Below are 27175 nucleotides of genomic sequence, written 5' to 3' on the forward strand. Positions count from 1 at the left end.
CGTTGACGAGTGACAACACGCACGAGAGTCTCACTCGTCAACGTCGTCGTCTTCTTCTACTGCATACCAGAACGCGCGCTTCTCACGAGCTAGAGGTGGCCCCAACTATGTGGTTACAAACCGGTCACAGAGGAAGGACAGACCCACGGCTTTAGGAGCTTCGCCCCTAAAAAGAACCTCTGTAGCCATGGGGAACGGCGCACGTGGTTCAAAGGTTCCGTTTTCGCTGAACTGCGCTTCGCCCGGCGCCCTGCTTCGCCCACACGGTCGCGTCTCAGTGGTAGTTTCGGGATCGCGTACTGCCGCGTGTGTTTTGCGCGCCCGTGAAAGTCGCTCTGACAGAAAGTTCGACAAAATGCTGCATGCAACGACGCCGGCACGACGAGCCCTCAGCAGCATACCACATTCATCGGGGCTCAAGTCGCTGAATTGGAGCCCAGCGTCGCGAGCCAATGTCTCGTCAAGTTCTCCGTCCACATCCATTGCGGCGATTGCGGCAAGCTTTGATGGCTTCGATGGTCGTCGTTGCTGCTGTGGGTCCCGCTACTTTCGCTCTGCTGCTACTAGTGTCGGCAGCCGCGCAGTAAAGGCAAGCAACATTGGGCACGGCAGCAGTGACATATGAAAGTCTGATTTCAGGCGGGTGATTTGAAGTTAGCTAACGCGATGCGGACCACTAAAACGTGTTATTTCAAAATAAGCACTTCCTTGGCATAAAAGTAGCCCTACGAGGTTTCTGGACCGCTATTTCAACAATCAACGTCGACTTAATATTTGCCTTTAGTGTCCTTTTAAATGCCCTTTTATGTACCAAATGCTGTATACAAGTTTAACTAAGCCTGCAGCAGCCAAATTAGAACTAACCTAAACCCCTTCTATACACTGGCTACACTTCTACTCAAAACCATATTGCTACATCCTAGCAAGGCTTACCTGCCCATAAACATAAAGACAAGAGGCCCAGAATTTCCTGTATTTGTTTTTATTCTTAATCACAGAGTACAAAACTCTCAATCCACACACAAAAAAAAAATGGAGACAAGGCTTAGCTTTAAACACAACATGCTGTTTTCTAGGAGCAGCGGTTAGTCTTCATCGCCTGCAAGAAAACATAAAAACGTTGTGGCTACCAGTGATCACTGCAAAACCCCACCCCTTTCAACCACTGCCAACATACCCTCCTCACTCTTAAAATCATTTGAGCAAAAAGCAGACACAAATGTCAAAACATGGAAATGAAAAAGGAGCGCAGCCATTTACAATCGAAGCATGAAAGTACACTATGCGCAAGTGTAAATTTCCGTGATTTCCACCGGCTCGCGACACACGCCGGCAACGATAGCTCCGACAAAGAATCTAGCTTGTGTGCCTTCAGAAAAGAAAGTGACAATACATTGGGCCATGTGGTGATAAAGCCACATTCCATGCACCTCTTGCACCATTTTTTCCCATTATAACTATAGTCATTATCAACGACACCCTATCTACACCTTTCCTTTCTCCTTCAAAGAAGCGCATGCTCAATTCTCCATTTGACTTTGTACAAGTTTTTACATTGCGATGGCAGACAATGTTCTCGGTGAAAACATGTCTTTCATAAATGGTTGTTGCCCAGTTGTTTGCTAGTAAGTGCATTATCTATGGCACAGGCAACTAGAAGAAAAGGTCAAAGAACTTTCATTTCTGAATAATACTTCAAGAAGAGCAGGTGCACTGGAGTGGCAATTAGAAGTGCATTACGTAGGAATACACGACTCTGATCGCACCAATCTGAGAAAGGTCATAAATGGCACAGTTGCACCCGGGATTTCATTCAAAAGCGAATAACTCGGTGGCTTACGCAAAGCCCGTTCCTCTACCGAACTAGCTAATCCTGTTATCCATTTGCGAAGTGTACAGTTCTTCAGGATCAACAGCCCAATGCCAAAGGTAAAGCAACCACTACTCTTCTCAGTCGCAGAATAAACTCGGGAGGTGACCTCACTGCCATGCGTGACACGGCACACACCAATGATTCTGCAGTTCCTCAGACACACTTAACGTGGACAGCATCTTTGCCTAAAACGCTAACTTTCCTCCCTACACTGGCCAGACTAACCAAAGCCAAGCAGCAAGTGTGACGCTCTGGTTTCAGAAACAGTAACCAGAAAGATGGGCGCATACAACAGGTTAACTGCAGAGCTCAATCGTGGCTATGCGTTGTGTGCAGTGCTCTGCGTATCGATCTCCATTTCATTGCAGAAACATTCCTCCTTCTAAACAGTTCACCACTCAAGTGTGGCTGTTGCTTTTTCATGTGGGAGGCTTAAATGGTGGGCTGAATGCACACTTACACCCAGGAGTGTCGCAAAGAGAAAGAGATGTGGTGAAAGAGAAGATTGAATTGATTTGTTCAATGTATAATGCAAGGTCATGCGATGCCCGCATATTCACACACATCACTCGCACCCCGCGGCAAGCAGTGGACTCTGTGTAACACCGCACTCAGAAATGCAGGAAGAGCCTCTCAAGTCATTAAGCCATCTAGAGAAGCGGCCCGAGCTGTGACATCCAGGAGAAAAGCCTCGCCTACTTTTGTGCACAAGATTACCTCTTTGTGACAGTTCTTCAAATAAGCCACAGAACACCGGTTCCCTATGTACACTCCATACCACAGACGGCAGCAGTCTGCCCTCAAAATAATCCGGAACGTTCAAACGCCTTTTTGGCATATTGCAGCTGTAGCTCTTACAGTTATATCAACTCTCTTTTCTATTCCCTCAGCACAGCACTTCATTGTGCCTAGTTATTTCAGAGCCTGGCACACTGCAAAGTGAAAACACTTAATCTAGTGGCACACAGTAGATGGTTGGCACCTTCCAAAAGAATCTATGCTATGACCATGGCCAGCACGTCTTACAATTCCTACCCCCAAAGCACCCATTCAAGTGCTTTCCTCATGCACTTGCCATACACACGCAGGCTGATTAATTTCCTCCTCCGATCACGCGATTCCTGTACAAACACACAGTGGTCACACCACACGTAATAAGGCTACTCATTAATGCAGCAAGAATTAATGCCAGCTCCCACCCCACAAGCAGTGCTGCCAGACAAGACTCGTGCACACAAGAAACACCCAAAGTAGGCAGACAAAAAGAAGTATAAACAGCGAGAGAAAGCACACAGACAGAGGCCTAGAAATGGGGAAAGTAGACAGACTGGTCCACCGAATGTAATAATGCCCAATGTAACACACCACAAGCACTTTTGGAGCGAGTGGTGACGGTGGATAAGCCCAAGAAAGAAAGAAGAGCCAAGTCCCTTGCACACAGTCCCATAGAAGCAGCGGCCGCAGCCCAAGGAGAACCAAGCCGACGGCAAGGAGGGCAGAAGAAAAGAGAGGAAGAAGAAGAAGAAGAAACAGGGGACCGAGCGAGGAGAGCCGAGCGGTTGCGGTGGCAGCGGCGGCGGCAGCTCAACAAACTCAGTGTCCTCCCCGCCGGGAGACAGCAGCCGAAGGAGGTCCCGACGGGCGGAAGGCAGGCAGGGATTCTGAATGCGAGGAGAAGTCATCACCTTCAGAGGTTTTGCGGCCCTTGTCGTACACCTTCTCGTCGCGGGGCTTGGCACCGCCGAAGATGGCCGAGCGATTCGACGTGTCGGCAACGTCGTTCACTGGTGCGCGGACTGTGCGCGGCAGCAGCTTCAGCCGTGGCCGTTGAGACAGCTCCTCTGCATTGCGAGACAGCGAAAGCAGCTTTGTACAACAGCTGTAAAAGCCACGCAACCGTAACGAAGAGCATGTACACAGTTTGCCTTCGTCTTCTTTTGCAGTACCGAACCTTCGCAAGCAACTCTTCCCCCAGAAAATGAAAGACACCTTGGCCATGTGCAATGGCACCTTTAAAACCATGTGTGATAAATTCCGAGAAGCATGTTGGTTGGCTTTCTACTACGGTAGCATCGTTCCTGAGTAACAATTACCCCTTCCTGATTTAGCTATCAATGGAAATAAATCATGGCAACAGGGTGACAGAAGAGTGACCAAAGACTGCTGACCTGCTGTGGGCTCCCGAAACTCCTCACTGTCTCCAGGTCGCCTGTCACCACCACGAGGCGGGCCCCTGGAGAAACCACCGCCACCTCCAGGAGGGCCCCTGTAAATGCAAGTCGTCAACACAAGTGAAGCTGAGAAAGTGGGAGCTGGCTTAAGTACCATATTTACTTGATTATAACATGTCCTTGTACCTGGCATATGGTGCCTATGCTTTATGCAAATTCCACAAATATTAGAATTATTTCATTCAATGTAGTATACTAATTGCTTCAACTTCGCTTTGAATTACGTCATATGTGCTACCTATGAGAGGCTTCCAACAAGGGAATTTGGCAATTATGATGCCTGTAACTTTGCCAAGATGTACAGTTAAACCCCGATATAACAAACTTCAACGTAATGAAGTATTTCAGTTCTTATAACCTCAAGAACACCAGGTGTTTTTAAACTCAACATAATGAAGCAAGTTTATTCACTATTTCAGTGTAGCACAGTATAGCGCAGTTAAACCTGCCTATAACGAACCTCCGTACAACTAATTCCTCAATATTAAGAAGTGTTTCTATTCCCCGCCATTAATCCATAGAAGCACATGTATTGCCACCTCTATGTAACAAAGTGGCAGTGGGAGACACCCTTGATATAACGAATTTTCGCCGCTGACAACCTACGGATTTTGCCCCAAATTTTGTCATTTTGGCTCGAGCAGGAGCCGCATGCATCTTCTGCGGCTGCCCCGCCAACGACGGAGCGCGAAGCGGCAGCGTCGCACATGGCGCGCCCAGAGCCCCAGTGCCTGCGAGGGAGGGGAAAGAGAGCGCTCATTTGTACGTGCGGATGTGCGCAAGGCGGGCGGGAGGGCGGGCCTGCCCACCGCGAGCGCGCCACGGGCGTGTTTTTCGCCCCCTCCCTTCAAAACTCATCCAGCCGCTCGCTGATGCCATTACGCCAGCTTTCTTTAAAATGGCTTTGGCAATGGCTTTAGCATTGCAGCGCCACCTTTCAGTTGCTGCAGCAGTCTTTGAACTGCATTTCATTAACGTGACACCAGGTGACGCCATTAAAAAATCCTCGCTTCGAGTTCGCGCCCACATATGGAGAGCGCTTTTACGAATATTCCGTGGTATCCATGTCGTTTCCGACGCAGTGCACGCATGTGTGGTTTCACTGCACACACCAGGAGCAGCCCCTGACAACGTGCAGCTTTTCGATTTCTTTTGTTTTCCGGAGGACTGCGCCATCACTACCGAGGAGATGTCGGATTAGGCGCTGGTGGAAATGGTCAGAGACAACGGCGTACCGACCTTCGGAGGTCCGTCGCGTTGCCGGAGCCAATCTCGGAAGTCAAGGCTAGACGATGATGGAGCAGCATTGTATTGATGTCCTACAACCATCCAGTATTGCCTTCCCTGACGAACAAGCAAGAGAGAAAAATAATGCAGTTTTTTGTCAATAAATAAATGTTTTGGGAGAACTCTGCCTTCAGTTCCCCTTTTGTTCAATTCTCGTGTTTCTTTTTCGATTTTTCGTACTGAAACTGCACATAACGAAAACCTGTTTGTAACGAATTTTTTCGGGAATTTTTTAATTTCGTTATATCCAGGCTTAACTGTACCGCAGAGGAATACCAAGGCACTAAACTGAAACTTCTGCTGCTGCCAGTCGTCACACGGTTGACTTGCACGCGGTTTTATGAAACATTCTTTCAAATCCCATGTAGTAGGACAGAGAGCAGGCACCGAAACAGCCTGTGTTTACCGGCAGCAGCAGCTGCACACCTGCACACCCTGCTTGCCTTCACAGCGGTGGAGAGGGAGAGCTAGTGCGTTGTGTGTGGAAACCCTGGCACATCTCATTGCACGCTACTGTATCGTCTCTACCCAGCGTAGTTCCGTATTCTGAACTGCACATGCGTGCGCCAGCGCCTGATTCGGTGTTGTTCGTTACTACCGCGTGTCAAGCAACAAGCATGAGTAGCTGTAGAGGCAGTAGCAGCAAAAGCAAAGAGTTCTCAGCTACCTTGGAAACCATTGTTGACAAGGCAAGCACAGTAATCCCTCGCTATAACAAAATCGCTTTACTCGAAATATAGCTTAACTCAAAATTTCTCCCGGTCCCGACCGAAACGAATGCATATTAAGCCGCAATACTCGAAGCGCACAAAGAGCTTAACCTGCTTAGAAAAAAGAGGCAAGCGGAAGCTTTGCCGAGCGGTGGCGACCCTTGTGGGCATGCAGTGTCAAATTAATGCCATCGATGAACTAGTCTCACGCAGGCACAGAAGAGGCCACAGAAATACCAAACCCATGACCGATGGATGACCTCCTAGTGAAGGTACTAAGTGAGTGCCGAGTGCTCCCAGCTGTTTACTGCAGAGCGAACGGGAGCTGTCAAATTTCATGGTGCAGCGTGCCCGAACAGTTAATCTCGGTCGTAATCGCATCACTGGTGTCCCCTGTGATAGAATCTACACGATAATAAAGTTTTCCAGGGGCTTTGTGACGCCAACAAACCGCTGTCTCTTGGAGTGGCCAAAAGACCACGGGCTTCCGGCGCTGAAACACAATGAGACTTCAGGCAAACGGCCCAAATGTGTGGTAAGGTCATCGAATTTTGTTCCTAGACATTTTTTCAATGGCGTTGATGCGATGGATCCCAAACACAGTCACTCGAACCGTAGAATTAGCAGTTTTGTGAAGAATGGGGCGCTGAAAAACTCGTTTTGAAAGCTTCACAGCTGCATGCCTCGGGAAAAAATCGCCCAGTGATCATGCAAAGCCCCTACTGCAAAACCGGGCAGTTTTCACGATTGCACTGTGTACCCACAATGAGCGATTAAGTGTTTTGTGAGCACAACCAACACGACCTCAGACTCGAGCCACAGCATTTGCAGCGCTTTCCAGTGCAAAACTCTTGTAGCGTTCCGTTGGTTCCACCACATCCCCTCCCCATTCACTCTCCAGTCTGCGAGCTGTTCGGACCCCAGTCACTGCTTTCGCTCGCCTTCATGCTAAATCCTCGCCCCTTGCTGCCACTTTCGACGTCATTGCTCCTCCAAAGTTGCCCTCCTGAGCCCAACCTTTCACCAACAGGTTTCCTTCCCCAGTTCTTGCTTCTTGCACAACTCCGATTGCCCTTCTTCTGCAATACCCCCGCCACGGTGGTCTAGTGGTTATGGCGCTTGACTGCTGACCCAAAGGTCGCGGGATCGAATCCCGGCCGTGGCGGCTGCATTTTCCATGGAGGTGAAAATATTTGAGGCCCGTGTACTTGGATTTAAGTGCACGTTAAAGAACCCCAGGTAGTCAAAATTTCCAGAGCCCTCGACTACGGTGTCTCTCATAATCATATCGTGGTTTTAGGATGTCAAACCCCAGATATTATTATCTTCTGCAACATGTGAAGCCAAAGCCAAGCCCACCATTGCAACCGTCATCATCACTAGCACACACGAGGAAAGCGAGATGCCTTGACAACATTTTGAAGCTTCTGCATCGCACGCCGTGTTGGGCCACTTTGGCACCACTGGCGCATGCCTTTGGATCCGTGCTGCAGGCCACATGATTGTGTTATTCCGAGTGCTTCTTTAGGCGCGCCTCGCGTGTGTTTGTGCACGTTGCCTTTTCCCACGCCGTCATCAGTGACTCTAACAATGACCAGACTCGTAGTGATCTGTACGAGGCTGTTCATAAGATTGCTGGGCAAGTGGTAGAAGGCGACTTGGAGACGTTCGCGTTGGCCGGCCCTGCTGCTTCCGTGGTCACCCCAGCGACGGATGTAGAGATAATTGACACTGTTGACGGCCCCAACAAGTATGAAGAGCGGCGGACAAAGAGCCACATGAAGTGCCAACTATGGTGCAGACGCGGGTGTACCTACACCTGCTGCAAAATAAAGTTGAATGCATGGGCGGGGATCACGGCCTCATGCAACGCTTGGTCGAATTGGAGCAGGGGTTGCTCGCACCCGGCAAGAACTTGAAACAGCCAAACCTCACAGTCTTTTTTGCACCTGAATAAAGTATTCCGTCACTGAATACATGGTGTTTTGACTTCCTCGCAGTTGTGGCGCAATTAAAGCTCGACTGCTTTAGCTTTTCTCGAGTGGTCACTTAGATCGAACTGTATGCATCTTGCAAGTGATCTCATTAGGGGAGAAAAAAAGACGTATTTTCTTGTTTGGGGACATTGCAGAGCTCAACCTTCCTTGATCCCAAGCTCAAAAGAAGCTATTCTGGGCTCTGTGAAGAAAAGAATAAATTCCCAGCAAAAGCAATTGGAACTAACAGGCACATTTACTACAAATGAAAGTTGTTGTTTTTTTTTCAGAAAGCATGCTGCTACAGCAAATTTTATGCAGTTGATGACTTTTTTTTATCAGTTAACCGCTGCACCGCTATCAGCTCTATAAAATTATGTGGACGTTTGTGATAAAGCCGACTTGAAGGGGTTTTCTTGAATCAGTGTATACAGCTCAGACCACTTATAACTAGGGGTGTGCGAATATTCGAAAGTTTCGAATATTCGTCGAATATTACATTCGCAATATTCGTATTCGATTCGAAAATCGTGTATTCGAAACGTTTCGAATATTCGATAAATTCGAATATTCGAAAAATTCGAATATGCGATTCGATTATCATGCATAAAATAACTTGTCTTCCACATTCCTGCTGCGTTCGTATAGCTAAACACGTTGCCGACAGGAGCGATAAACATTGTAAGTACACGCAGGCACGATATCTGCCTGCGACGAGCGCCCCAATACGTATGATTTATTGCTGGTGCATCTCCGACGTGCAGCGCTGTTGGCGATCATGTCACCGTACATTTTCAATATTATGCAGCCGTAACGTGCCGTACTACCACTCGTTCACTATGCGAGACCACTTCTGAAGAAAGACAGTGACCCATATGACTGGTGGCGGACTGTATAGGCACCTTCAGATACCTCAGTCTGGCAAAGCTTTGCCCCATGTAACTCCCTATACCGGCCACTTCTGTTCCAAGCGAGAGTGCCTTTACAGTGGCAGGGGGGGGGGGTGTCTCTGTTAGAAGGGAGCGCCTGCTGCCTGATCATGTGGAGCAACTCATATTTCTTCATAACATCTAGTCATTACTTTCATTGTGCCGTGATATTTGCTTGCGTTGTGATGTGCATTGTGCTAGCCTGGACATTGTGTTCTGGAGATAGCAGTGTATGTTATGTTGCCAGTCAGGTTGTTAATGTTTTTTTTTTTTCAAATAGCTACATGTTGAATAAAATATTGTTACTGTGGAGGCATTTTTATTTTGATATTCGATATTCGATTCGATATTCGAAGGTGGATATTCGTATTCGATTCGTATTCGAAAAATTTGATATTCGCACACCCCTACTTATAACGTAATCGCTTACAGTGCAGTACCGGCTATAATGCGGTTTTTTCTGACTCCCGTTCACCCTCCCATAGAACTCCATGATAACGCATGCCGCTTATGCAGTCCCCCGAGATGAAAGACCGGTTATAATGCGGCTGCCGGAACGTGCTCAGAGATGCGAGGGAGCGAGCGTGCTTCTCTCAGCGGAGATGCGCCGGCGGGGGAGAGAGCGGCGACAGTGTTACGAAACATTCTTGCAGCAGTTTCCCCGTAAACATGAATCCTGCGGCGACTATATTGTGCATAAGAAGACAAATTTCAATTCAACTGAAGTTTCTATATAACAAAACAAATTGCCGATTTTACCAACATTGCTATATTGAGGTATAACTGTATTTACATAGGTCGGCAAAATTAATGAACTCACTGTAAACTGTGCAACATTTTCCTGTCTACATACCTCAATTTTAAAGTATTTCTTCTGCTTATCGATTTTATTTGAGACCTGTTAACAACTTGTGCTACATCTTTGCGTCTGTGTTGCAGACATTTGTTCCATTGTAAAATTATGAACAACTTTTTACAACTAATACTGTGTCCAGTCCACACTGATAAAGTACAACTGTGGTCACCACAAAACAATTTGGATTTTTTTATTAATTACCGTATTTACTCGAATCTAAGCCGATGTTTTTTTTTTCGAAAAAATGATGTGCGAAAGTGGGGGGGTCGGCTTCAACTCGAGGACAATGATTAAGTTTCTTTTTTCTGGCCTTGTGAATTTTGGGGGTCGGCTTAGAATTGGGGCCGGCCTAGATCCGAGGAAATACGATACTTTAGTAGCACTTCCTTTGAAATAGAGCAAGCCCATAATTAAAAACTGCGGTACTGATTTACAAAGCTCGACTGTGTCAGAACTCTACATAAGCAGAGAAATCACCAAGATCAAACCAGCACACCACCCTGCTCTTTACAACACGAACCGAACAACACCAAATCTGCCACTGATATATTGTAACCTAGTGCACATATTGGCCCACGGGCACAGCATAACTAAAGCTGGTTTTGTCACACATTCCTAGACAACCATCACCGTTTTATAAGGCAACTATCCAGAACAACACATCACTTAGAAGAAGAAACGGGGTTTTGGCGTTGACCTCATCGTAGATCAAGAACCAACACGAGGACAAGACGAGCGACTGCTGTCAGGTCCTACTGTCAACTTGCTCTCGCATTGGTCCTTGACTCACGGTGTGGTTCAACAGATATGGACCTGTCAAAGTCACGGTCGCTGGGGCGGTCCGAGAAGCCTCCACGGAAGCCTCCACGGTCTCCTCCTGGCCGTCCTCCTCTGTCTCCGTAACGAGGCGGCCCACCGTCCCTGGGTCCACCCCCTCGACCACCACCCCGTTCGAAACCTGCAGTCGGCAGACACCACAACTGCCTCAGCACAGAAATGATCGCATATGGGACACAGACTTGTAGTCGCACTAAAAAACAGATCAATGAGGATTCGACAGGGGCTGGTAGGTATGGTATCGTTTTTTTGCTGTGCTATACTGATACAGCAGGATAAACAAGAAGACAGGACACGTCTGTGTGCATACCGTATACACTCGACTAAGGGCCGCGCTCGTGTAAGGGCCACTCCCCACAACTTGGCAGTCCAAATTTTGAGAAAAAAAATAATAATTATAACTCGCCAGCAAACGGCAGCGTCGTCGCATCTCACGTACGGCGCATTTCGCGGGAGCCACCAGATGGCAACAGCTGTCCTGCGGCTTCGTCACACGGTGCTATCTGTGAGATTCGTGCGCGCGACACTACCTGGGAGATCTTGTCGCTTTTCTCGCCAGCGCCATTGATCCTTCGTGCCGCCGTTCATTTTGACGACCGCCTACAGCACAATTGCTTGCGATTGTTCTATAGGCAGATATATGGCATGATTAAATAGGTTTTTCCATACGTGGATCAAAAATTGAACAAGAATTTCACACTTCCTTGGAAAGGCCGCACCCCATCAAAATTGCAGAAAGAAAGTGCGGCCCTTACAGAGTGTGTATGGTAAGTGTCCTGTCTTCTCCTTTATCCTAGTCTGTCAGTATAGTGCAGCAAAAGAAAGACTAAAAAACAGATACAATACATAGAACGATACTGGTGTGTAATAGCTTTAACAAGTTATCATGCTTATCATTTAGAAAATAAACAACTTAGCTGCAGAGAAGGTTACAAAAGAGTGGAACGTTCAGCCTCTTTCAATGAACACTTTCTCGCACCTGGGTCAGGGAGGCAACATCATGGCACGAGCTCAGGTAATTTTTCACTCTTCCGCAGAAAAAGTGTGCAAGAAACATTGTGCCTAAAACCAATACGAGAATTTTCTCCAAAGTCCATCTTGAAGCAATTTCAGCGACTACTGTTTCAAGCTTCCTAGCTGCGAAAGTAGGGGAAAGCACGAGTGAGGAACATGAAGCCTCAATAGTACTACATCTGTTGCAACTCATGTGGCGATGCTAAATGTTGCAGGATTACCAAAGCCTTGCGGAGCAGTCTGGTGCCATTTATGGCACTATGAGTTAATTAAGCTGTTACCAGATGGTGCCATATCCGTTTGCAAAATATAAACGAGATTGAATTGTGAAACTGCAAAACACAGGCGAATGAGAAACATGGGAGGTGAACATTTGTGCTGTCATACGAAGTTTACGGGAGCATGCATGGGGTTGAATTTTGAATTGAAGCGCAAGGTCACGCTGTTATTCTTCATTCTTCTCACTCAAGTTGCCAATGAATGAATGAACAACTAGTTCTCATTATTTCACACCCATGAAACTCATAACATGCCAGTGGAATAAGTGCATCGTGGAAACAGCATACCGTATTTACTCGATTCTACCGCGCCCTCGATTGTAACGCGCACCCGTTTTCCGCGCACCAAAAAAAAAAAAAGTAATACATTGATTGTAACGCGCACCCATTTTTTCGTGAGAGAAAAGAACAAAAAAGTCCGTACGAGTCAAACTTCGCACATTCATAAGAACAGGTATTTGGGTTTTAAAGAACTAAAGTTTCAAAAAAGTAAAACACAAAGTCAAAAAGCGGGCCTTGCCGCTAAAACTGTCACCACTACGGCGGCGATACGAGTCGCGTAATGGATCAGTCCTCGTCGCTGTCGGACAACTCCTTGTCGCTGTCAACGCTCTTCGATTTCGGGAAACCGGCCCTGCCTTGGTCCACTGAAACCTTTTCGTGAAGCTTTGCAGTAAAAAATCTTCTGCTTCTATTTGCGCCAGTCTCGCACGCACGTTGCGGGAACTCCGAACGACCGCGATGCGGCCCGATTTCCGCCCGTCTCAGCACATGTAATAACTATTCTTTTAAATGCTGCATCGTGGTGAACTCGGCGAGTATTTGGAGTTGGCACTTCCATGCCGTCGATGCAAATGCGGAACGGGATGACAATCTCTTCAGCACACGTACGAACTGAAACAATAACGGCAGAAATGGCCAAGGCGCGTAGGAGGCGGCCATATTGAAATGCCGATGGCAATACGATAACCGAGTTGTTTTTTTTTCGGTACTCGATTCTAACGCGCATGCAATTTTTGGACTAGTTTTACTGGAAAAAAGGTGCACGTTAGATTCTAGTAAATACGGTAACTCATCCAATAGTTTACCGTTTCCGACTGTGCTAGCACCAGCGGCTGACATCCATATAAACACACACGCACGCTGCACATTCACTGATTACAAGCTGCAGTGGAAAAGAATTCAGCAAATCTCATCTATTCTGTCTTGATGCTTCGAAAGCGGCGATTGAAGTTCTAAAACAAATGCCGCACAGTAAACAGCCATATGCTTACCTCCTCCTCCGCCTGGTCCACCTCGCCTGTTGCCAAAACCTCCACCACGATCACTCCGCCGACCCTCAGCGATATCCACTCGCAGCGATCGGCCCTGAAGATCCTGCACACGCAAGCCAAGGTATTTTACTGCACAGGTAATTCTGTGAATTAAAACTTGGTTATAAATTTATGCTGCTGTGATAATACTACAGGTGCTCAAGAGACCAACTGAGCAGGGGGCAACTTTGTTGATTTAGTGCAAACTAAACAAGCACAAAAGAACAAAGCAGACGAAAGCGAGCACTTGTCCGCGACGGCTGCAATTTTTTTATGTCTAGTTTGAGCTGAGTCACCAAAGTGATAATGCGAAACCAACTAGGCCAACAACCAGTTCTACTGGAGCAAGAGACTGGCATAAACATAATTATAATATCTGGGGTTTAAGGGGAGACCCTGCTTCTGAAACATGTTTCTCGTTTTTGAGCATATCATTATGAAACTTTCACAGCTTATGTATTTTTCTGTGCTGATTTCAAACATGCAATTATTGTTTTAATACAATAAGTAGAAAATTGGACCACCTGATGTTCTTTAACGTGCACCTAAATCTAAGTACACAGGCCTCAAATATTTTCGCCTCCATCGAAAATGCAGCCGCCACGGCAGGGATTCGATCCCACGACCTTCGGGTCAGCAGTCGAGCGCCATAACCACCAGACCACTGTGGCGGGGCACTGGCATAAAGAGGACAAGGAGGTGCATAGCAGTACATTCCATTTCTTGCGCACTTTCTCTTTAAAAATATCACTTGAGGAGAAATGACGAAATGACAGTATAGTCAACACTTGTTAAATTGACCTATAATAATCTACTAATACATTATTTTTGCATGCTTTGCAAGCAAAGCAAAGCAAGCTACACCGAGCTGCCTGTGAATCGTTTCTGATTAAGGTTTTCCAGTGAGAGGTGCTTGTGCAGTACGATGGCCAGTATTTTCTGCCACTGTCACAAAGAGAACAACTGTTTGGCGGCGTGGGTCCACGCTTGCGGACTGTTCTGCTGGCTGTCTGGCGTTGGAGTGGAGCATTTCTGCACCCTAATGAGTGCAGTAGCAAAACTTCCGTTCACCGTCAGATCCGTGACAGTCATGTGACCTGAGCAGAAACGTCACGCATGACGTCACTTCTAGAGCGGCACGTCGCTGGTGACTGGTTCTGGCAGTAGCGATGCTGGCAAAATAGTGAGGAACGCGAAGCAGCACGGCATAAATTACTGGCCTCGCAGTGACATTTGCAAAATAGCTATACTTATGCAAGGTACACAGAACCTTTCCCTTTCATTCAAATTTTGGCACTGGTATGACGTCATATGAGATGTTTCTTCTCAGCTCACGTGACTCTCTCACGTGTGATGGCGACCAGAGGCACCGCTTGTGCGCTCTTTAAGCTACAGAAACACATATCAGAGTGACAGCAGATTGAAACTGCATCACATTTTCACTTGCAGTATGTCGGAGTCTAGCATTGCATAATGAACTGCAAAAGAGTTTTGTCTAGGAACTGGCAGCCACACTGCTGCACATTCATTCAAGAAATGCAGGATATCATAGTTAATCACACAGAGTATGGCAAGCAGAGGCCCCTAGTGATAAAGAACTGTCTGAAGGTGTTGGCAGTGGAAATGAATTTTCTTTTTTGAGAAGATAAGACTACATTTCCTGCGATCGCTAGAATTGGGGGACGCTACATTTTTCTTGTCATAAAATAGGCTGTGCATTAGATTAGCATGTGCACTCATCTTTCCTATTTGAGCCCATAAATACTGGGAGCGCGTTAGATTCGAGTATGCCTTACACTATACAGGTAAATTCTGATAAATAAAGCAGCAGTGTGTTAGGATGTTTCTCTTATGCCTTTTATAATTCAATCCGCTACATTAGATTAATTCTGTTGGACCCCTCGAGGTCAAATTATCAAAACTTGAATGCATTTCAAAAACGCTTCACACCAATAATGAGGGTGATCAGGTAACAGCCCTACTTACAGCTGAGTCAAACTCCAAAGCCTCTTTCAGGGACTCAAGGTCAAAGAACTCCACATAGCAGTAGCCTGGAAAAAATACATTTAAGTATAAAAAAACCTGTCAAATGACTCGTCAGTACAAAACGTTACATGAGAGAGAGAATGCAAGAGAGTTAAGCATGTGCAATAACAACTACGTCAAGGAATCAAGAGATAAGAGTCAAGCTCAGCAGTTAACACAAGCATAAGTGTGCCTTAATTTTCCTTTTTTTTTTACAATCACCAAGGACCCCATGCGACAGCAGAGACACACTTGCACAACGTGGCTCCATCAAGGAATCTTGCCAACTGCCACGGGCCTCAGGGTTGTGTCCTGGAACAACCACTATTACCACTGTCAGATAGGCTAACTCAGTGCAGCCGAAACTTGAGTCAATGAAGTGATGGCCGCACTCGAATTATTTCGTTGAATCGGGAAAGGAATTTTCGGTCCATCAAAATCTAAAATTGTAACGTAACGGCACCCGAAAGCTACCGCAGCAGTTTATTGCCATTAAAACACACCTATGCGTCTATAAAGTCCGCGAGGGCAGCCCAGACATGGAACATCTTATGTCCGGGTGATACGGGTGAGTTAGACGGTCACGTGAAGCAATGACACGCTACCAATGTGCAAAGACAGGGAGAATGAATGCAGTGATTGTGCGAACAGGCAGAGCAAGAAAGTTAGAAGGTGACGATCAGTGCCATCTGCCGCATAAACCATTAAAAATATAAACCAACCACCATGTTCTTGTGGAAGCAATTACAGGGGCAACAAACCATTGCCGCCCCTAGCGCGATTGGGTACATAAAAGCACTACTGACTGCTAAGTACATTGTTCCTTGCATGGGCGCAGTGTGCAGACTGGTCAAAATAAAGCTAGGGTCGTGACTAAGACACCAGATGTTTTAATGCGATAGCGTTACAGTGCATGCCCATAAAAAAAACCATCTGTGTCAAAATTACGAAGAAATGACTCAAGTTTTTCGCTCATTTATTTCCAGAAAAGCTTTAGTAGGTCCGGTTTAGTGCCATGATAGCTTCATCATTTCAAGTTGATGACAACATTAAACCCTATGGGTACATGCTAGGGAATGGAAATTTCCTCGTTAGATCGGAAAATTCGTCAAATGGGTATTGTTGAGTTTTACCAGTATGCGCACTTCGCTGCAAGTGGTCAGTTGCATGCTCACATGGGAACACTTAGCGATACCTGCTATAGAATACGCTCACCGGTGAGAGCATTTGGCAAGCTCCTTTTGCAGTATCATAGTGTGTAGTCTAAGTAGCAGAGACTCAAAAATAAGCAATACTGAAATCCGAGTCAGTAGTATTTTTAAACCACTGTTATTAACCACCAGGAAACTATACTACAAAAAATTTACTTCACTTTTCTCACTCGCAGTCAGGCAGCTCACGGCCATGGCTGACAGACGCTTGTCATTGGCCGCGCCGTGTAGTGGCCTCATTGTTCACATCTGAGCAGCCGTTGTCGTTTGTACGAAAGTTCATGGTGACGGATAATGTAAATGCGACTGCAGTTGATCAGCTTCGTTTACACTTAGGCATAAATACTCTACACAGATATAGCACACTACCATGCAGAAAATATTACCTAAAACATGTATATGCTGTCATTACTAATTCACCAGTTGCCTTTACCTAACCCAAACCAAAGTAGGTTGTTAGCAGGTAAGGTGTCGCGCTGTTGAGGCCACGGTGACTGATGGAACTGAAATGCAAGAACACCTGTGCACTTTGATTCAGCTGCATGTTAAAGAAACCCAGATGGCCAAAATTAATCCAAAGTCCCCCCCCCCCCCCCCCCCCCCCCACGGTATGCCTCATAATTACATCATGATTTCAGCACGTAAAACCCCAGAAATTACAGTAAAACCCCGTTAATTCGGACTTCACGGGACCAGAGAAAATGTCCGAATTAACCGAGGGTTCGAATTATCGCGAGTACGATCAAAACACTAGAAAAATGTTTCCGCCACCACCAGACTTTTATTTCTTAAAGAAGTCGGTGATGGCGGTTTGCTTCGCGGAGGCAACGTGCAAGGAAATCACAATTTTGCTAAGTTCCTGAAGGTGGCTGTCCGCGCACACTGTGCCGCAAAGCGGCGGTCTAGCTGAAGCAGCCAGGCTTGAAATATTTCGGCCGTCATCCAAGCCTTTCTATTAAAGCGGTAGTCGACAGGCAGCTGCTTAATGTTCTTAAAACATCTTGGCTTCACAGCCTTTCCGATCACCAGCAGCGGCAGCTACTCTGTGCCAGTCATGTTCGTAGCCAGAAGAACCGTCACCCGCTCTTTACTCCGTTTCCCGCCGACGCACGGGTCCCCCTTAAACACGATCGTCTTCTCAGGAAGAGCCTTAAAGAACAGCGCTGTCTCGTCAGTGTTGATAATGTTGCACGGCTCGTACGTAGAAAGGCGTGCGGAAAGTCCGGAACGCCAGGCCTGCACAACGCTTCACCGCGCACGTTGTGGAACACCAGGGGTGCTATCGCGGAACGATGCCTTATGCCATATTCTATGCTATTCTTATCATCCACCACTCGTGGCTAAAGCCCCTCGTGGCTGGCTGATCGCGTTGATAACGCGGACGGACCGTCGCCATGTTGCCTGTTGCTGATGACAGTAGCGATGCACTGCCTTTCATTGTGTATGTGCCTCCGAGATGCAAAGCTCGTTTTAAATCTCGGAGGCCATAATCCGATCTCGTTACCTCGTTTTAAATCTCGGAGGCCATGATCCGATCTCGAAGTGTTAGATGCGCCGTCGATTTCGGCTGCGAATCCGAATTATATCCGAACCGCGGCCGTGGCGGTATCCGCTGCTGCTTCCCCGTCTCGACCCGACCTCGGTCGGGAGTTCGAATTAACCGAAGCGCGGTCGAATCTGTCCGAATTAATGAGAGTTCTCAGCCATAGAACAATGCACATTTTGGACGGGACCAGACGCCGCGTCCGAATTAACCGAAATTCCGAATTAACGGGGGTCGAATTAACGAGATTTTACTGTATTTTACCGCCATTACCATAAATTCCAAAGGACACTTTTCTTACACACACTCAAACCTTGATATAATGAACACGGATATAACGAATTATCGGTTATAACGAAGTAAATAAATAATAGTCTTGTCATAGATACAGTGCTACAAATAAATGTTTATAACGAATTTTCGCATATAACGCAGTTGTTTTCGTGGCAGATGTGACTTTGTTATAATGAGGCCTGAGTGTACTAGCCTGTCGCCAAAGTGACAATCGGTGTGCTCCGGTGCGCACGTTCAAAATGACAGCAGATCTGTCCATATGACAGGTGCATTAGGCAGTACACACATTCTTTCACTGAATGTTCGGACAATGCCTCAGCAATGCTTTTGGCTGAACAAAAAACAGTTCGCATTTCTGCTTGATAAACGTCAAAATGTTGCTCTGGCTACACCATACAGCCCTAGCTACACTCGCAACAAGACTTCTGTGGCAGTGAAGGGAAAGATATGTAGGCAAAGCATGCACAAGAGAGCTCCTGAAATGTCAGCGAATTACACGCACGTGGCAGTGCATATGTGCCAGGTGCCACAGACACCAGGCCTTTTGTGTACCAGGCCTTCTGTGCAATTCTTCAAGATTGTGCTGAGGGGCGCTTCTCAGAATTTCGTATGCGTGCGGCGACATCAAGACTTCTCACCGCAGTAGACTCGACTGACCATTACCAACTTTGCAACAAATGGTAAATGATCGCGCAAAATTTCATAACCCACCACAAGGCTGCTAACAGAAAGGTAGGAGCATGCAAGCCCGGAAGCTTCTGAGTGGGATGATTTTTTGCAGGGAACTGTTGGCGAGTCACCTGGCCATGGTGTGGATGTGGTGGAGAGCTAAACCACCTTTAAAGAGGTGTGTTGGCAGCTCTCGACGGCCAAAACATGGGAAAGCCTCCTTCTGGGACCTTATAGGCTGCTTAAAGGAGTACTGACATGAATTTAAACATTTTTCGGGTTGTTGCTCTAAATGAAAGCACGGGTGTCGAGAACCCTAAAAAGAGTGTCGTGGTGCCTGGGGATGCACTGCATATATTTTTAATACCGCTTCTTTCAACCAGCAATTTCGGTTTCGGTTTCGAGAGGGCGGCTTCATAGTGACGTGTCAAGTCTGCCCGTGACGTCACAGGCAGACTGCAACCCACGAAATATGCACCTGCTGTCCTTTGCTGTCAGTCGAACGTGGTTCATGATGAGTGAACTGTCGTCCAGTGCCTCCGACAGCGATTTCTGTGATTTAGGCTGCATGCAGAACCCAGATTTCGCAAACCAAGTGAGCTGACTTGAAACGTCATAGGGCTCTCCATGCAGTGAAGCTGCCTTGCAGATGCTGGGAGATGAAAACTTTAAAATCAAACTTAAATATTTATACGTGTTTCCCGGATGCGGTGTGGGGAGAGCGTTAACACTACATGCCAAGGAAACCAAAAACGTCCGTTTTGCTGCACTTCAAAATCGTGTCAGTACTCCTTTAAAGTTCAATGTATCGGGAATACCTGTTATACTTTTCAGATGCAACCATCCATTTTTGCTATATATATTCTCATTACAGCATTACATTGTTGAGACTGTTCAATATAAGGGATATTTCAATGCACATGGCTTTGATATTATTCAGGTTCAACTGTATAATATTGAGGTTATCATCCTTTCCCAATAAGGCATAAGTTACAACACTGTGGTACCGTCTATACCTTCAAGTTTTTTTTTTATGTGCGCCTGTTTCCTACTGCCCTACTAATATCTCACAGCAGCTATGAGAGGGGTCATGATGAAAATCTTCACATAGTGACCCCCCCCCCCCCCTTCTTGCTGGGTGCAGTTGTTATCAGCACAAGTCACTCCAACTGTTACGTTGCTTTCCAAATTACAAAGCTCGGGGTACTGATGCCCTCAATGCTAACAGTACGTTCAGAATGTTTTGTTTTAAAGATTATGGGAGATCTACTACACTGAAATGAAATACCAAATAAGCATGGGTGTTCCTGCTGTGATCAAAACGCGGCATGATATAAACCTGGCGCTGCTTTAGCTTGCAAAAAGTGTCGCACACCTTTGAATTTGTCAGTCTCCTTGTCCCTCACAAGGCGGGTGCTCTTGATCTGTAAGAACAAGTTGCACAAGACTTATTACGAGGGTTAAACATCCCGTGTTGCCACTGCACACTGAAGACCATAAAATAAGCATTAACTTCAACAGTCAACTCTTTGCGTCATGAACACCCTGAAACCACATGGGAGGGCAAAGCTAGAAAGGTAGGTGCTACATTGGCTGTAGTTCAATGGTAGCTATCGTTTCAATGTGGGTAGTGATGTCCCATGTTAGTCTGGACGTATCCCATCACTGTGGAATGCCTGACCGACTCGCACACAACCACTACCAAGTAAACGCACATGGCTGTCAGGATGCACAGAGTAAGAATACCCCAGCCATGCTCCTTCATATTAGTCATGGAACATAATACGGGACAATTTCAAAGTAGAACTCCCAATTAAGCAGTCACTAAGCCCATGAAAATTCCTATCTAAGCTTAAGAGCCAAAATTACACTGATGCTACACAAACTTGAAAAAGTGGCAATGAAGATATGGGTATCGGTTAGACGTAAATTGACGTATTTTATTTCTTGGGTATATAGTACACACAGAGAAACACTAAACGGGACAATTACATTAAATTAAAGCTTAAGCCCACTCGAGCCCATTTTAGACAAATATGTGAGCACAGAAAACATGCTCCCACCACATAAGAAATTAACCAAGCCGAACGAATTCATTGTCCCTACACGAAGGTGTTTTTAATTTCCAGTCACTGCTCGGAGCAACTTCTCTGCTTGTGCAGTATATATTCTTTTCCTAAACATGATAGAAATAAAGAATATTGCACAACAAGAAAGAGCTCTTCCACAGTGCTTCTTTGTATGTTCATATATTTTACATTAGGTAATTTAAAATATGCCAGCAGGAATTTTCTGCAACACTCGCATCAACAAAACAATTGCTCAAAAACTGCAAACAAGCGAGTAACTTATTTCAGCCCCTGAAAGGGATGACCCAGGGGAACAAGAAACCAAAAGTACTAGTCATACAAGCAGTGTTGCTACTGGAGAAAAAAAAAATTTAACTAGTCAAGCTGAAGTTCTAGTCAACTATTCTAGTGATGCAAATGATGAAAGTGAGGATAAGCAAACACCACTTGAAGAGGCACATGCTTGGCCTGACATGAGCATTAGCGAGAGGGTGCATTGCAGCACTCCCTACTGACCATGCAGGCTCCTTAAAAGTGGGGAGTCCTCCTTTCGCCGGCTGTCACACTTTAGTAACTTTTATGAAACTTCTGACAGGAAAGTTGTCGGCACATTTCTAGTAGCTGTCTACAAGCTACTCGAAGGAAGAAAACCTTAAAGGGGTACTGGCACAAAATTCCGCGGCCAAAATAGCTTGCGGGATCGATTCCCGTGAACATGCATATATCATCTGCAAAATATAAACAGCTAATATAGCATAGAAGGTATTTTAAATGAATTTTGAAGTTTGCGTGAGCAATCGACACCCTCGTCCTATTGACACCCTCAAAGGTAACCCTCGGTGACCCCCTACTTCCTTAAAGGGACACTAAACAGCAAAACGATTTTTCTCACATTAGTAAAGTAGTCTTCCACGATAACAAAAACACCACGCTTGCTGCGAGAAGACGCTTAATAAGCGAGAAAACTCGCAAAAATAAAATACAGGTGGCGACGCCACCTTGGAATTCCGGCACCATTTGCCGTGACGTCACGTATTTTTGACGGCGCCTGCTTGGGCCCACGTAGTTCCGAACCGGTTAAATCGAAGTACATTGTCCTCCGAGGGGGCCAGAGACTTGACAACGATATTGTGGAAATTTCGTCGGGCCAGTGGCGCCAAAATACGTTAAATGCTCTTTGAAATGTTTTACGTCACGAATTACAAAGTTCGGCGCGAAATTTAAAAATGAAACATTGAACTTGGTTTTCTCCTCTAATAATAAACCTATGGTGGTGAAATAAACCACACAAGAGTTCTCCGAGCACACTTTATCAATCTAAACCAATTCATTGTTTCTCTTTAGTGTCCCTTTAAGTGACCACGCTGCAACAAGTTATGATGACGTCATAGCCACCATTTTTTTGCCGCGTTCACTCCAGCAGCCTACTTCTCGGCGGCTGGTCGCGAACCGTGCGGAAGTGTGTCACAGTGCTGTGTGCTGATGTGATCGAGCACTGCACCCGCTAGGTGGTGATAGTTGCACCCGGAAGCTTGTCGTTTTTGAAACTGGTTCGTAATGAGGAGCCTGTAATTGATTATCTGTCGCACGCTGCAGCAAACGATGTGCTGTTTTATGACTAACAGGCCCCCAGCAACACATTGCAGCAAAAACACGCCAGGCCAAAATTTTTGTGTCAGTACCCCTTTAAAGTCTTGAAGTTTTTTTGCCAGAAATACGAAAGATCCACCTCCACCCCCTCCCCCCGAAATCTACCTACTTGCCGAAATATTTCATAGATGAGGCACATTTCCTGGCGTCATGCATTCATGTTTTAAGCGCTGTCACCCTGAAGGACCAGTGACATCAAAATTTCAAGCATCAGATGTTCATTCAGTTCCATTATCCTACATAAATAAGCATTTCTGATGAGAATATCAGTGGCAGATGTTGCCTTGAACATATATTAATATGGCATTAATGTAAAAGCAGACACTCATCTGAGTTGGCAGCACCTTGTAACATCGTCATCAACACGAAGAAATTAGTGGCTGCTCGGGCTCCCAAGGTGTTTTGCTCATTCAACGTCACAGACAGGCAAGCTTGTGGAGCTGATGAAAAACAACCTCAAATGATGCACTACAGGGGCCTTCATTCCTCTCTTTCCCCTCTCTGTCATCAGGATGCTTACGCCAGCGACGGTTTACACACTATTGACCATGTGTGGGGGCTGGACAGGTGGATATGCTGCATGCAGTTTTATGGTTGGTATTCAATGTTGGACAGAAATTTCGGCAGGAGAACGTGCTTTGCGTGTCACACCCTGGTCGATCACACACCCACAATCATTTCATTCCTTCCTGCAGATGGCGCCCCTATTCAAGAAGTGCGCTCCCAACATCAGCTAAATTGGACTGCCCATGACCTTATGGCGCTCCACTGCAGTGGGGCACTAATCTCTTGTGATTTCGGGCACGTATTTTGAAAAGAATTTATTCTAACTAATGAAGCTAGCATTAATTATACTTTACGTTTGAGCATTTACAATTCAATCTCAGAAATACAAGACATAGGCGTGCTCATTGAAGCATAAAAGTCACAAAGCAAAATTTGGCTGTCAGTGGTCCTTTAAAGGGATACTGAAGAAAAATGGGAAAAAAATCGAAAACATCGAAATTCTACCCGGAAGACACGACTGTTCCAATAAACAGTGCTTATTTCACATTTTTGAACAGTTGGCTGCATTTTTGGAGGATTGTCAGCATGTGGCGGCTGCACACCAGTGCGAGCTGTGACATCACTTGTCACCGCAGTGGATGAAGGGTGCACATGTTCCTGTCCTGCTACTTCCCTTTCTCCACCTCTCCTTTACATCCCACTGTCCCTGCTCCACAAGGGCACCGAGACGTGTCCCCACTTTAGGGGCTTCATCTCAACCAAGAGCACTGTTCGCTGCCAGCTCTGTTCGTAGTGGCTCTAGGAACCGTAGTGGGGGCTGAGCGGGTTCAGAGACGCGGTACTGTACCCATGTACCCATGTCATGCGTACATGACATGGGTACATGAAACGTCACCAAATGTCACCTCCTCTAGTTTACGGTGCGGCCACCAGGAACGGTTCTTTTGTGAAAAACGCATTAAATTCGCTATTTTCCACTAGTTTCTGTGGGGAAAAAGAGGTTGTGTCTACCGATTTCAGCACCCAATCTTTCAGTTGGGCTGAAAATCTCCAAAAATTTTGTTCAGTATCCCTTTAAGATATCTTGCTACTAAACACAGAATGCAAGTAAGGTTGTCTTGTCAGCAGCAGTTCTATTATTCATGCAATGCTTGCATGTACGTTTTAAATGCACATGCTCATCTCTTTCAGATATCCATGCAGCGACTTAGTCGCTTTCCACTGCGAATAATTTGGTATCTTGTGCAAATGCAATGTGGTACATACGTAGCCGCACTATCAGTGCCAAGATATTCCCACAGGTGCATGCCCTAAAGTGATTCACACAACAGACTAGATGATCGATTCAGACCATGGATAAACAGCATGATGTAGCTCAGCAGCACGAAATCACAAGACAAGGAAGAGCCACAGTCGACTCGCTGCTCGTGACACAATACCAATCGTCTTCATTGCACAGCCTGTGGGCACAAAGATTCTATCAAGTGAACCAAACTTTAAAAGGAGCAGCTCCAAGGTTCGGTGAGTGACGATTGTGCAGCAAGATCCGCCAATATTGTGACGTCGAGCACAGCACAAAGAGAACACCTGAAAGCAGGGAACATCAGCATGCTCCAATGCCTTCTTACCCTGATGCCATGGAAGATTTCGTCAATGTCGCTCTGCACAACGCCATCTGGGAGGTTCCCTACGAATGCTGTGAAAGGGGGCTCTGTGGGCATTGGTCTAGATGGCTTGCCATAGTGATCTCGATGGCCTCCAAATCTAGAGAACACACATAAGTTGTTTCTTCAGTAACACTTCGTTTGAAACACGAAAACTTCTATAAAACCACAATGCTTATCCCACGAATCCTTGGCATCAATGCATCGGAACACAATATCATAGCACTTCGGTAAACATTGAATAAACATGCTGCAAAAATGTGACGAGGAGTCGCTAATTTGGCTGTCACTGGGTATTTGGCTGTAGAGAGAACGTGAATGGGTAGAATGCGATACACAAGGCCGCTCTTTAACATCGACATTATCACAGTGCGAACTGTTTATCAGCCGTATCACAGCGCTCGCGCCTGCATATTGTGTCAACAAGGCGTCAGGTATCACGCACGTTCAAAGATCGCCGAGAACTCGGCCGCTTGTAGCGCAGGCGGCACCGAATATTTTGCTTATAGGTGTATATTTATAACACCGCTCACATTTCAGTGCAGGAAATCTGCCGCCACTCAGTGAAACTTGCACGGCTGCGCTATGCGTCTCAGGCCGCTCCGCGCGACAGGATGCATGCATCCGACGCGCTGCATCCAACAGCGGGCCAATATTGTCACAGAATAACTACGGATGTGTTAACGGCCTTTTAAAACGGCACAGCGTTCGACACAGCACCGGACCTTTCTGGCAATGGGCCATCGTGGAAGGAGCGCAGTAGACCGCGCAAGCAGCCGGCGCGAAGATACCGTGCATGGCAGAGTCGCCGCTTTGCTTTCGTGGAACACGATGTCGCGAGAGTCTCCGAATCGGAGAATCGTTAACCGAAACGTTCGCCAGTCGAAACTGCTGTGGCTCGACCACGGGCAGGTGAACTGAAACGTAACGTTTACATCATCGAGACGCGCTTTTTTTTTTCCTTTTTTTTTACGGCGGCTATCACGACCCACCTCTCCAAGAGAGAGAGCGAGCCACAAGCACAGAGTTTCACTGTCGCTCGCTTGTCAACCGGTCACAAGTACGCCGTTAAAATCGCCACGCTCGTGCGCGCAAGGCGGACAGCATTCGGAGTTCACATGCTGTTCAGAACACGAAGTGCGTTTAAGCCAAACGTGTTGCTGTCGAGAGGGGGGGAGCTTTTCTCCATGCTAATGCCGCATGCACCCACATGCGGAGCTTGAAATGCATCGGCCACTAAACCCCCGTATTTTTTCGAATTTACGGGACACCGCGGCTTCCCCCCGCTGCGATGACGTTGCTAAATCAGCTGCAATTACGCAAAAACAGAGATTTTTTGCTTACCTAGACCCGAAGTCCCCATCATACCTGTCCGCCATGATACGATACAAAAGCCGCTGGCCGAGTGTTTCGCAGATATCAACTTTTTAAAATGTTAAGTAATGCGATTGCTTAATTTTTACGAATAATTTAATAAAGTGTACTTTGAAGTATTGAATTCAATAAATTATATTTGGCTTCACCAACCACGTGCAGCGAGTGACCAAAATGGCGCCGCCCACTAAAGCCGTAATGGCTGCCGCACCGGCCGAGCTAGAGCTCTGGCTAGAGTAACTCGAGCGTGGTTCGGCATCACTTACCAGTCGTTTAACCATCGAGTCGCGGGTGCCGTAATGGTTATCGAATGCACTTGTATCGTGCGATGTTAACTCTTCTTAACTGCCGTCGTTTGGGTTCTCGCTAAGTATCACCGGTATCACGCCCGCTCCTACGTTTTGAAGGTTACCGCGCACGTTACGTGCGATAGACCCGGGATCTTTCAACAAATAATTCAGGCTTTGAGGAACAAGATGGGCCCATACCATATGCTCTTGGCCTGCCTAAAGAATCGGGCCTACTGTAACGCAGAGCTCATCGAGATAACACGGGCCAACAATGTCCCGGTCGAGACGTCCGGACCATGTCATCGTCATTATTGACGTGTTTACGTTGACCGTCAGCAACGCTGTTGTGGCAGCCCGTTAAAATAACGATAGAGTTAATTAACGTAAACCGCGTTTCTTTTTTCTTTAGTCACATGTACGGACGAATACAAACTTGCTCCGATACCAAACGGCACATGCGTGGGCGTAGCCAGGTTATTTCGGAAGGGTCCGATCTCTAGTGCGTGTGTTTATATGTGAGCGTGTATTTGTACACAGCCAAAGTGACGAAAATTTCGGGGGGAGTGTTCAACCCC

At 46.4% G+C, this 27175-nt stretch overlaps 1 protein-coding gene across 1 annotated transcript; it reads right to left on the reverse strand.

Annotated features, from left to right (window-relative positions):
- Positions 1 to 959: 959 nt before the first annotated feature.
- LOC119390230 (eukaryotic translation initiation factor 4H) lies at positions 960 to 26432 on the reverse strand. Its single transcript, XM_037657797.2, has 9 exons — positions 26281 to 26432; positions 24901 to 25036; positions 20422 to 20470; positions 15291 to 15355; positions 13266 to 13368; positions 10676 to 10820; positions 4042 to 4139; positions 3559 to 3714; positions 960 to 1099 (listed from the first exon to the last, which is right to left on the reverse strand). The coding sequence occupies exons 1-9, from the start codon at positions 26313 to 26315 to the stop codon at positions 1086 to 1088; spliced, it is 801 nt and encodes a 266-aa protein (XP_037513725.1). The 5' UTR covers positions 26316 to 26432; the 3' UTR covers positions 960 to 1085.
- Positions 26433 to 27175: the final 743 nt, after the last annotated feature.

This window comes from Rhipicephalus sanguineus, chromosome 4 (assembly GCF_013339695.2).
Source record: "Rhipicephalus sanguineus isolate Rsan-2018 chromosome 4, BIME_Rsan_1.4, whole genome shotgun sequence".
Classification (NCBI taxonomy): Eukaryota; Metazoa; Arthropoda; class Arachnida; order Ixodida; family Ixodidae; genus Rhipicephalus; species Rhipicephalus sanguineus.

What these genes read in the sequence shown, in the direction of transcription:
- LOC119390230 (XM_037657797.2), bottom strand. Translation starts at nt 26,315, where the DNA reads ATGGCGGACAGGTATGATGGGGACTTCGGGTCTAG. An exon ending in GATGGGGACTTCGGGTCTAG is followed by an intron (nt 25,037 to 26,280) that starts GTAAGCAAAAAA and finishes TGTGTTCTCTAG; the next exon opens with ATTTGGAGGCCATCGAGATC. An exon ending in CTTTGGAGTTTGACTCAGCT is followed by an intron (nt 13,369 to 15,290) that starts GTAAGTAGGGCT and finishes TTGCGTGTGCAG; the next exon opens with GATCTTCAGGGCCGATCGCT.